The 13,000-nt window shown below is 44.0% G+C and overlaps 1 protein-coding gene across 2 annotated transcripts in view; it reads right to left on the reverse strand.

Annotated features, from left to right (window-relative positions):
• The window catches only part of TBC1D2B (TBC1 domain family member 2B), a 285,950-nt gene that overhangs the window by 209,715 nt on the left and 63,235 nt on the right, over nt 1-13,000 (reverse strand). For both annotated transcript variants that reach the window (XM_078685205.1, XM_078685204.1), the window contains exons 2-3: nt 4,868-5,021; nt 3,056-3,206 (exon numbers count right to left, since the gene is read on the reverse strand). In XM_078685205.1, coding sequence (XP_078541331.1) covers nt 3,056-3,206; nt 4,868-5,021 — 305 coding nt within the window. The remainder of the gene's footprint in view (nt 1-3,055; nt 3,207-4,867; nt 5,022-13,000) is intronic.

Here is a 13,000-nt window from a genome sequence, read left to right on the forward strand (position 1 = left end):
ATGTGCTGCTCTGCATGCCATGCTGTAATCGAGTATAGACTTGAAGCCCGCCCACTGTCCACCCATATTTGTCATTGGCTTGTGTCATTATCTTTCATAAATGCTGGCTTCTGATTCGTTAATAGGCTTGGTAGTACCTCCTTAGTCCCGTCTTGTCCATTTGTAACCTCCTATGAGGACGGGCTCTTTTACTTCTGTTGTTACACTGGATGCTTTACTTAGTCTGCAAGCACTATTTTCTTTAATGAGTTTTGTACTACTGCAGATACAACGTGTTTCTTGCAACATTCAGCTTGTACTTTCACTTTCCAAGCAGCCTGGGACAATAGCGGCCGCATCTTTGAAATGCGTAGTATACTTTACAACAAAATGCAATTGGTCTCGCATTAACGAGAGTTTGAGCTATTGGCATTTAAAATGACAATGCCTTTTATTTATGTGTTTATTTTCAAAACAGATAAATAAAAGCCAGTCATTTACAATGCAAATAGCTTAAATTCTCTCAAATTCGAGAACTATTGCATTGCAAATGCTTGTTTAACATATGTAAAGGAGTGACAACTAATCTCAACATGGAATAACAAACAAAAACTGCAACATGCTGCTGACCAACGGAGGACTTTAATTTAATCTACCACTGCAGGTCCCAACAAGTTTCATACTGCGACTGCTTCTTGACAGCTCACATTTACAATCAGATATGGGATGATATTAACAAAGCCTATCCAAGCAGATTTCTCCACCATTTGATCCTCCAACCTTGGCCGGTTCAGGACTATAAACTTTTAACAAAATATCCAGAAATGAACAACAAAGTGCACTAACCAGCTAAGTGGGTAATTATAATCAGAAGAAAGACCATAAAGGGGCCTGCAGAGCAGATCAAAGTTGCCAGCTACTGGAAAATCTCTCACACTACTAAGCACTACGCCCCATAACACGATAAAAGCGTGATGACCCCGGTGGTTATCACGCAAGGCATGGAACCATTTTTCACACAGAATCAAAACAAAGATAACCTAGTTCCAACAACACAACCGATAGGGCGGAACATGCTGTTCATGTACGCAAGCTTTTCAGCATCCCATACAGGGGTAGCAAACGCTATACAAGTGATGCAATACAACGAAGAGACAGCTACGAATAACACCACCTCATTGTTGACACAGAGTAGGTCTATTATAAAATCTCAACATCTGGACAGACGAATACGTTTCGTGATCCATAGGCTAGAGACATCGGCAGATAACATATAAATACGCAAGTGGAGCTATTTATGATAAATATAAGACAAGAGACACAATGGCCGAGCCGTCCTGTCAACGCATCAACCTTTCTCTTACCGGCTGCGAAGTGCAGAGAGGTGCTCTTCCTGCCTGCCATATCCTTGACATTTACGTTGCTTGTGTCCACCAGTCGCTTAACTCTGGATACATCCCCATTCCTGCAAGCTTCGAAGAGCTCTCGGAAGGCCCCGGACACTCCAGCGGCCTCAACGGGGCTATCCACAGGACTGGAGCCGGAGGAGGGGGCGCTGGTACTGCCGCTACTGCTGGAAGACGAGCAAGAGCCTGAGGCGACCCCCAGAGGAGAGGGATCTGTGAGGCTAGGGACGCAGGGAGCACCAACCAGGACGGCGCTAGGGGCAGCTCCGCTGGCCTCCCCCTCGGGCTCTGCATCCAAGCCGCGGCGCGGGTAGAGGCTGGGGCTCCGCAGCGGGGAGGGCAGCACAGCAGGGGCAGCTAGGGGTACCACTGGGGGCGGTGGGTGGTGCTGATGCTGAGCGCGACGAGACGCCGCCATCTTCCCACTGCCCAGCACTTGTCACAGCGGCAACGCAGCCGAGACCGCTTCCTGCCTAAGCACGGACCACGGGTGAACGTACAGCATCACATCCGCTGTCCAATCTGGGCTGTGCGGAATCTAGTACTTTTTCTGTGTCAACTAGTTGTTATGTACACAACGATGCACCGACAGAAAACAAGGTATACCAGAGAAACGAGCGCTCGCCATTAGAGGAGCGCTCCACACCACCATGTTTCTCCGAGGTCATGCAGAAATGCCTCGGAGAAACGCACGTCATTTTCGGGATTGAGGGGCGTGTTTTTCATTCTCTCCTCTTTCCATTGGCTGAAGTGTAAAATTCCAGCCAATGGGAAGAGGAGAGAAAGAAGAACCTAAAAAAACACGCCCCTCAATCCCAAAAACACGGAGCTTAAATGGACAGACGCCCCTCTCCTCCAATGGCTGGCCTCCGTTTAGGAAGCCAGCCAATGGAGAAGAGGGGCGGGTTCAAGCCCCACACTGAAAAACATAAGATCTCGCCGGCAAGACTGCGCAAGCACAGCCTACGCATGCCGAGACCTAAAAAAGTAGCTACTTAAATGTGAGTTGTGGAAGGATACAAAGAAGAAAATTAAAAGGATTGTAATGTTGCTATGCTCCAGGAGAAGGAAAAACATAAGAAGGAAAAATATAAGACAGGGAAAGCAAGCCATCGAATAAGAAGCAAGCAAATGAGTGACAATAAAGCGCACTAACAATAAGCAATGGGCAGGCTCTGAGCCCCCTGTAAACTTAGCAGTGCTGTCTTGTAGGCTCGACCCAAAAACATAAAATTAGGAAATTTACTTTTGGATGCTCATTTAAATGTTATGTCCTTCACAGGCCCTTATTGTAAAAGGCGACCATTGTCAGTTAGCCTTCAAAGCTGTCTTGCAAAAGGATACAGTGTTTGGGAAACACTTACAGCAGACATCCAAAAAGCAGGTGGTCCCCAAAACCATAAAAGTATGGGGGGCGGGGGGCTTAAGTGGGTTAGAACGCACTCTCCCACACCTTCCATTAGAAACGTGGATACATGTATGCTGCACTATAAACATATATAAATATATAAACATATGCAAATCCAGCACAAAAAGGTAATTTGTCTGTGCATTTGTTTTACTCGGTCCTTTAGCTCTGCCAAATCCTGTCGGGGTCAACATTCATCATCATGGCACACACTGAGGCTTCCACATTTTGTATACTATTATATAAAAAACAATAATGTCACCTGATGTCAGCACTCAATTGCTTAAGGGAAAATTGTGCTGATGGTGGATGGTTTGCTGCTTGTTCACCAACAAGCTCCCCTGGATCAGTTTCCACAGCCAATATATTTCTGGCTTTTTCAGCAGGGCTGTTTGGCAAGACACTTAAGTAATCTGAAAAATTGAGAATTTATAGAAAGATTTAACTTAGAAATGTCCGATTTAGATTTCAAATTTTGAAAGGCAAGAACATGGTATTATAATAGGAAGCACATGTGCATAAGCTACATGAAATTATCTTTATATAAATTTCTGTCAGGACTTTCCAAGCCTTTAATCCTTCAGAGGTCGAGAGAACGTATACCAGCAACAGGATTAAATCATTATTTGAGCAGCTAGTTTAATTATTTGGAGAGTTTTACATAGCGCTGGCTAGACCCAAGGGTATCAGAGCGCTTTAAAAGACATGTGAAACAGATACATGTACAAGACATAAAAACCATCGCATTGGTAGAAGGATTACAGGTTGACATAGTGTATCCGGAAGGGATCAAAAATACTGCAACTATTATATATGTATATCAAACAGTAGCAGATGATACAGCATTATCCATTGGTGCCTGTTAGTTCTGTTGAAAACAAGGTTGGAACAAAACAATGTTGTGTTACATTTTATTTTTATTGTATACTATATTTGAATTATAATAGATATATAAATGCACAGTAGAAAAGAAATAATACCGTTGAATTGTAAGACTTCTACCATACTATACAAAGACAAGCCTTACCATACAATGATAGGCTGAGCCATTCTATATGACAAGCATACTGTACCATACTTTACAATGACAGTTCATACCATCCAAACGTTTTCATATAATCATATTATACGTACTATTATATTATATAATAATCATTCTGACAATTTTATACAAACTTTCTACAACATGGCTACAAAAAACATTGGCAAATGCAATATATCTAACATAGGTGAGATTAATTCACTAATTAAAAAGTGGGGAAAAGGCAACGCCCAAAATGTTTAAGTGCCAGACTGCAGACTTTCCTTATGTTCATCAGAAAGTCATAAAAATATGAATATGGAATAAGACAGAGGCGGTCACACAAGTAGGTCCCGCACAAGGACTGGCTACTTACAGTTTCAAATCTGAATCTTTCTGCAGAGATTGATAGTTAAACCATTAGTAATGATGGAGAGTACAACAAAAAAGTAGTAAAGCTGATATTATTCTTAAAATTGATCCCAAACTACGGTGAAACAGGCCGTACACACCAAGAAACAAAACAAGTACTTGAGAAATGTGATATTTCACTTTCATGAACTTTGTGGCATATTTTCCATGAAATATACTTTTCCTACATGGAACCGTGAATAATTATTAGAAATCAAAGGTTGTCCTTTAAAGTACCGAATAGAACTGAGTGGCAGATTGTAGGCAGACATTGTGCCATTCGCCTTTTGTGTTGATAAGGTGACCAAAAGCAAACTAACTGTGTAAACTATGCATTACTGCTTCACAAACACTAATTGTAGCTCGAGGCATTGCAACTCTTGCTGTGAGAAACTTCATATTTGGAATTTCATCACTGCAACTAAAGTAAGCACTATCGAGTCAAAGGTCAGCATACGGTCATCTTTGTTCTATTTATGACCCGAATATTTGTTAACTCTCAGATCGTTCCCTCTGAGCGACCGCACGCCTTAAAGGCAAGCAAGGGAAGAGCAGAATTTGAAAATCAATTAGATTGCTATACCTGCTTTACAATTGGAAGAACAATGTGACTGTCTTGTTATGTGATAGATGGGTGACTACCTGGGTTGTCCTTGGCAACCAGCCCTTTGGACAGATCGAGCGGCGCAGGGGCGCCCAGGCTGTCCCGCTTCCCTGCTCCCAGGTGGTTGCTGTACTCCCATCTCTTCTGCTGCAGCTCCTGCAGCCAGTATGCCATCACTTGACGATTCGGGGCCTACAAAGAAAGGATACAATTAAAAATACTGAGACAAATGTCTGTCCTAACTAATCTGAAATTCAGCACAGCGTAAGAGACAGACGTGTGGGGTGGGATGTCTGCTACGTCTGACCCTCTGCCTCCCTGAGACACTCCCGGCTGCTCTCTGGATACTGAGACTTAGAAGTACAACCTGTGCTGCTCTGCAGTCTGGGTGACGCAAGCGAAAACATTTTCGCACACTGTCTTGCACGGAAGAATGGTTTATCAGGAATATCGGATGACAGATTGACCTCGTCTACAATTTCTGTAGGCAGGATAGCATGGCGATGCAGGCTCTCACGGCATAAATGGGTGAAACCTGTTGACCCAAGTTAGAATCCCGGCCAGGACGAATCATTGTCATTGAGCTGTGTGACCTTTACAGAGCTGAGAAATGGGATAAACGGCAGTAGCGCCACTGAAAAACACACCATCATAATGATAAGTAGAGTTAGTGCACTGCAAGCAATGAGTTGTAAAGCACTTGACCCCATCCCAACGTATGTGGGTATTTGACAGAAAATGCACAGCTTGCAACTTCTAAACTCCCACAAGTACCAAATCTGTTTGAGTTTTCTGTGCAGTGAGTATGACATTAGGTGCATAGTGACAAGCAGTGGCAATGTCAACAAGGTTACTTCTGGACAAAAGCAATAAAAATGCCTTCTACAGTGCAAAACAAATTAAATAAACAAGCATTGCCAAAACCAATAGATCTCGCCTATGCGAGAGATACTGGCTTTGGCGAGGTGGTTTACCATGTTGTACACTAGTGTGGCTGCTGTTCAGCGTGGCTGCTGTTCAGCATGGCTAAATGTTAGGAGGGTGGGGTATATTGGAGTGGGGTAGAGTGCAATGGGGTAAACTGGGTGTAGAGTGGGGTACTTTGGAGTGGAGTCGGGTAGAATAAAGTGGGATGGATTGGGGTAGATTGGAGTGGGGTCGGGTGGGGTACATTGGGTGAATTATAGTAGGGTCGTTTCGGTAGATTGGGGCAGATTGGAGTAGGGTACTTTGGATGGGGTAGATTGGATTGGGCCTGAGAGGGTGTGACTTGGGGTGGCGTGGGTTAAATCGGACTGGAGGGGGTAGACTTGAGTGGCGTGTGGTAGATTTGAGTGAAGTGGAGTGTGGTAGACTGGGCAGAGTGGAATGGAGTGTGGTAGATTGGAATAGAGTGGAGGGGGTAGACTGGTTGAATTGGAGTGGATACATTGGAGTAGGGTAGAGTGAGTGGGGTAGATTGGAGTGGGGTAGAGTGAGTGGAGTCGGGTAGTGTAGGGTAGGCTGAAGTGGCATAAATGCGGATAGGACAGAGTGGAGCGGGCCGAGTGGAGCGGGGCAAGGTACATTGGAGCGGAATGAAGGGGGATAGATTGAAGTGTAGCGGGGTGGGGTAGATTGGAGTGGGGTGAGTGGTGTGGAGAAGAGCAGAGTAGCGAGTTATGTTGAGGAGCGAGTGTCATACATTGGAGTGGTGTGGAGCAGAGTGTCGTAGAGTATCTTAGAGTGGAGGGGTGTAGAGTGGAATGTTGTGGAGTGGCATAGAATGGAGTGGTGTGGCACTGAAGGCAAGGGCAGAGAGTGGAGTGATGTGAACATGGCATGGTGTGGAAGCACACTGCCATTACAGACAATACATTTTCATTTGAAATGACAGTTACATTTGCACTGAAATACAGTTTTACTGAGCGCGAAAATATGTGCAAACATCATTACATAGTGTATTATTTGTTTCACCACACTTCAGAATTACAAAACACGTGCTTCATTTGTACTAACTCTGATATCTTGAAATATCAGCAGTTAATTTTATTTGGTGATAGAAAAAAAACACACCCTGTACTTTCTCCTCTTACATGGGTTCTAAGCAGGATTGTGACAAATTCTCTCACTTTGAATTCAGAGAAAGAAAAGTTAACACCAAGCTACCGTGGAAGACAGCTTGACATTTGACCTTCGTCTTTGAATGCACAGCAAATGTGACAAGATTTAAATGTCTGTAGAAAGCGAGTTCGTGGAAGAGTACAGAAGGAAAATACTACTTACCAGTATGTATCCGTTCTTGGCATGTAGAGCTGCAGAGTCGTACACTTTGCATTAGATCGCCACCTGGTGTTGGGCTCGGATGATTGCAGGTTTTTGTCTTCTTGGAAGAAGTCTTTGTAGTCACGAGCTAGGCGACTCCTCCCTTGGACAATACTGCGCATGGGTATCGGCTCCATCCTTAGATTGTTTTTTGCCATGATGGGAAATGATGGAGTTAGTAGAAGTAAAGAGAAAAGGATGTCCATGCTTGTGCATCTAAGTAAGATGAAAACTGGAACGGATACAAGTCCCGGGGAGGCGGGAGGGCGTGTACGACTCTGCAGCTCTACATGCCAAGAAAGAAGCATACTGGTAAGTAGCATTTTCCGTTCAAGGCATATGAGCTACAGATCGTACACTTTGCATAGATTGTGCAGCAGTGTCTCCCCTAGCGGTGGTCGCTTGTATCCGTTGCAGTAGTTTGAAAGAGTGTTCTAAGGACAGCTTTGCCTAGTGCAGCTTGATGCTTGGCTTGCACATCAACACAATAGTGTTTACTGAAGGTGTGTGGTGTAGACCATGTTGCTGCCTTACATATGTCCTCTACTGGTATGTTTCCTAAGAAAGCCATAGAGGCTCCTAGTTTGCGAGTGGAGTGTGCTCTAGGAGGAACTGTTAGTGTACGTTTCGCTTTTTGATAGCAGATTTGTATACACTTTACAATCCACCTTGCAATCTCACTTTTAGAGATGGGGTTGCCTGTATGTGGAGGAGAGAAAGATACAAACAACTGTTTTGTTTTCTAAAGGATTTAGTCCTATCTATATAGTATAAAAGAGCTTTTTTAACATCTAATGTATGTAAAGCCCTTTCTGCGACAGAGCCTGGGTTTTGGAAAAACACAGGTAACTCTACAGATTGGTTTAGGTGAAAAGGAGTGATAACATTTGGGAGAAATTTTGGATTAGACCTAAGAACCACTTTATTAGGATGTATTTGAAAAAATGGTTCTTGTATAGTGAACGCTTGTATTTCACTTACTCTTCTGAGAGAGGTAATGGCAACAAGGAAAGCTGTTTTCCATGTCAGGAATTGTAGTTCACATTGATGTAGAGGCTCGAAAGGGGGTCCCATGAGTCTTGTAAGGACAATGTTCAGGTTCCATACAGGAGAAGGTAGTAACCTGGGTGGGATTACTCTTTTTAATCCTTCCATAAATGCTTTGATTGCAGGTACTCTGAAAAGAGATAGATGCTGCCTGTTTTGTAAATATGCTGCAATTGCTGCAAGATGTAGGCGTATGGAAGAATAAGCCAAATTAGACCTTTGTAGATGTAAAAGGTAACAAATGATATTTTGGATGGAAGCATCCAGTGGATCAATGTCATTATTTTTGCAATAGATTGCAAATCTTTTCCATTTAGCGGCATAACACGCTCTGGTAGTGGGTTTCCTAGCCTCTTTGAGGATATTCATACAGTCTGGTGGTAGGTTTAGATAACCAAACTCTAAGACTTCAGGAGCCAGATCGCCAAATTCAGTTGGTTTGGGTCTGGGTGTCTGATTTCTCCATGGTTCTGTCTTAACAGTGATGGTGTGAGCTGTAACTTTTGATGTGGAACCAGAGAGAGATCTAGTAGTGTGGTGAACCACGGCTGGCGTGCCCATGTGGGAGCTACTAGTATCAGTTTGAGAGACTGTTGTCTGAGCTTGCGCACTACTAGTGGAATGAGTGGGAGAGGCGGAAAAGCGTATGCAAATCTGCCGGATCAATTCATCCATATTGCATTGCCTTCGGACAGTGGGTGTGGAAACCTGGCCGCGAAGGTTGGGCATTTTGCATTGGCGTGGGTGGTAAACAGATCTATGTGTGGATGCCCCCACATTTGGAAAAATGGCTGAAGAACTTGTGGATGTAGTTCCCATTCGTGAATCTGTTGAGACTGCCGACTTAACAGATCTGCTATCTGATTGTGAACTCCTGGAAGGTGTTCTGCTAGCAGATGTATGTTTTGAGGAATGGCCCATCTCCAAATGTTCTGTGCGAGCTGGGACAGTTGCAGAGAGTGTGCCCCCCCCTGTTTTTGTATATAGTACATGGCTGTCATATTGTCCGTCCGGATTAAGACAGCTTTGTTCCGTACTCGAAGTTGGAACGACTGGAGTGCTAAGAATATTGCTAGCAGCTCTAGATGGTTGATATGGAACAGTTTTTATTGGATGTTCCATTGACCCTGAGTCGTAGGATGTAAGAGATGGGCTCCCCATCCTGTGAGGGATGCATCTGTAGTGAGCACTACTTGTGGAACAGGCTCGAGGAACGGCCGCCCTTTTGTTAAGTTCTTGGTGTTCCACCACTGCAGAGAGCGATGTGTGCGGCTGTCCACCAACACCAGGTCTGTTAGTTGACCTTGAGGCTGGTTCCATTGTTGTGCTAGGCGTTCCTGTAATGGTCGCATTTGCAATCTTGCGTGTGGTACTATGAAGATGCAAGATGCCATCATGCCTATTAGTCTCATGAACACTCTGGCTTGGAGAGAGTATTGTTGGTGAAAAGTGGAAACTAACAGCCAGATTCATCATGGTCCCAATTTGCGAGTCCTCAATAGCGAATATTAAGGAATCGCTATTAAGGACTCTCAAATCGGGATTCATGTAGAAATTGCAAAATAAATTGCGATTCCTACAGCCTCCTAATTTGCGATTAGCAAATTGCTAATCGCAAATAAGGAATAACTCCCCATTCATTCTTATGGGCCTAAAGGCCCATAGGAATGAATGGGGAGTCAATCCTTATTTGCGATTAGCACATTGCTAATCGCAAATAAGGAATAACTCCCCATTCATTCCTATGGGCCTAAAGGCCATAGGAATGAATGGGGAGTCAATCCTTATTTGCGATTAGCAATTTGCTAATCGCAAATAAGAATGCGATTTCAAGGTTGCCAGGGGTGTCCAAAGGACACCCTGTAGCACCCCTGAAACGGAAATGTAGCCTGATATTGCGCACACACGTCCAAAGGACATGTGTGTGTGTAACATACCACTTAGAAAAATACACTAAAGTGCATTTTTCTAAGTATTCGCTATTTACCACGAAGTCAGACTTCGCGGTAAATAGCGGCTGGAAATTGCGAATTCGCAAACTTTAAAAGTTTCATGAATTGCATTTAAGGAATCTCAAATAGAGATTCCTTGAATGCTATTCCTCACTAAAATGCGAATACTGTAATAGCGATTTTTGCATTTGGGATGATGAATCACAAATGCAAAGATTGCGCTCGCAAAGGGCCAGATTCTCAGAATCTGGCCCTTTGTGAGCGCAATTTCCCTTGATGAATCTGGCTGTAAGGCTTGAATGCTTTGTATCTTGGCTGGACTGGGATACGCTAGGGCTGTTGAAGTGTCTATTGTAGCTCCTAGATACTGATGTACATGCGAAGGTTGCAGGTGCGACTTGGTGTAGTTTATTGTGAACCCCAAGTTGTGCAATGTTTGAATTGTCTGATGTGTGTGTTGGACACATTGTTTGAATGATTTGGCTTTAATGAGCCAATCGTTCAGATAAGGGAAGACATGAATCTTTTGTCTTCTGAGATGTGCCGCTCCTATTGCTAAGCACTTTGTGAACACCCGAGGTGCTGTTGTGACTCCAAAGGAAAGGACTTTGAACTGATAGTGCTGTCCTTGTATTACAAACCTTAGATACTTCCTGTGGGCAGGATGTATAGGAATGTGAAAGTAGGCGTCCTTTAGGTCTAATGTTGAAAGGAAATCGCCTTGCTGCAGTAGTGGGAGCACTTGTTGCAGAGTGATCATATGAAAATGATCTGACTGAATGTACTGGTTGAAAGGCCTGAGGTCGAGAATTGGTCTCAGTGTCCCGTCCTTCTTGGGAATTAGAAAGTACAGCGAATAAACCCCTGTTCCTTGTTCTTCTAAAGGAACAAGTTGAATAGCATCTTTTTGTAGAAGTGATAGAACTTCTTGTTGAAGCAGAGTCAGATGGTCTGTGCACATTGGACGCTGCCTGGGAGGTATGTGCGGAGGGGTTGCTGTAAATTCTAGGCAGTAGCCATGTTGGATAATCTGTCTTACCCACTTGTCTGTTGTAATTGAGTGCCAGACAGGCAGGAACTGCTTTAATCTGCCCCCTACAGGAGTGGAATGCTGTTGGGGGAGCAGAGGGAAGTCACTGTTTTGTTGCGGAAGAGGATCGGTTGCTGTTGTTATCGCGACCTCTTCCTTTGCTATTGTTGCCTCTGTATCCTCCTCTAAAATATCCCATGTTAGAGGATGTTTGTGTGTGTGACTTGGAAGATGTGGTAGTATCTGCTCCAGTTTGCTTGGAGCCTACTCTATAGAAGGAGCGACGATAGGAACCTCTAGCTTGTGTGGACTGTAAAGCCCCCATAGACTTGGCGGTGTCCGTGTCTTTTTTCATCTTTTCAAGTGTAGTGTCTGCTTCTGGGCCAAATAATTGGTTCTGATTAAATGGTTGGTTCAAAATAGTGGTTTGCACTTCTTGTTTGAACCCTGAAATGCGTAACCACGCATGTCTCCTGAGTACGACACTGGTATTTACATCTCTAGATGCTGTGTTTGCGACATCTAGTGCACATTTTATAGAGGCATTGGATATTAGTTTGCCTTCCTGTATAAGGTCTGTTGCCTGATCTTTATACTGGTCTGGCAGGTGCTCAAGTAGTTTCTCTAATTGATCATAATGAGCCCTGTCATAACGAGAGAGGAGGGCTTGTGTATTTGCTATACGCCAAATATTTCTAGATTGTGCAGCTATTCTTTTCCCTGACGCATCAATAACTTTGGATTCCTTGTCAGGTGGGGGCGCTTCACCAGAAGTTTGAGAGTTTGCCCTTTTCCTAGCATGGACACAACTAATGAATCTAGTTGTAGGTGTCCTTTAATGTAGACTGGATCTGTGGGAGCAGGCCTATATTTCTTCTCAATTCTGGGATTTACTATTCTAGTGCGTACAGGATCTTTAAAGATTTCTGGAGCATGCTTAATGACCCCCTTAATCATAGGCAGAATTTGAGCAGATCTTTGTGAATTTTCAAATGTATCTAGGAGAAAATCTTCAATGTCATCAGAATGCATTGGCACTCCATGGTAAACAGCAGCTATGTTTAAGAGATGACTAAAACCAATATTATCTTCTGGAGGAGAAGGTTTGGTTGGGTATGACTGTGGATCAGGAATGTCGGGCACATTTTGTGGGTTTGTAAAATCCCATGGAACATTTTTGGGGTTAGAAAATCCCATATACCCTCATCTACAGGGTATGAATCAGGTTCTCCTATATCCTCCCCTCCCCTATATCGTATTCATCATCAGTATGCTGAGGTGAATGTGATGATACTGGAGAACGTACAGGAGAGACTTGAGGTGACATGTGAGGAAGAACAGGAGAGGAAGGAGGTGTAGGAGAGGGAGGGTGCATAGGAGACGTAGCACAGTTCTTTTTCTTGGCAGGTATTACAGGTGTGGGTGGAGTATCTGCTGGTCTCTTTTTAGGAGGTATAGCACTTACATGACCTGTCTTTGGGTTTATGTAGATCTTCTTTTGTTGAGGATCTGGTGTAAAAAGTTCTTCCTCATCTACAACCTTCCTAGGCGTCGTTTTTTCCGCTCCCGCTGAGGTTGCCTTGTATCTTTAGCCTTGGGAGGTGGTAAAACGTCCTGTGGCAAAGTTTTCAGTGCCGAAGGTGTTGTTTTCGGCTTGTTAGGCGTGGTCGAGGGTTTATAAGTCTCGGAATCAGGCCTCGTGGGTTTCGGCACTGAAGAGGGTGTTTTTGGTGCAGAAGCTGGTCTCGACGGTTTCGAGGCGTCGGACGCTGGCTTCGCATCTTTATGTTTAGAAGTGGACAGCTTTGGAGCCGGGACTTCTTTCGGTTTCGGCGCAG

This window comes from Lissotriton helveticus, chromosome 3_2 (assembly GCF_964261635.1).
Source record: "Lissotriton helveticus chromosome 3_2, aLisHel1.1, whole genome shotgun sequence".
Classification (NCBI taxonomy): Eukaryota; Metazoa; Chordata; class Amphibia; order Caudata; family Salamandridae; genus Lissotriton; species Lissotriton helveticus.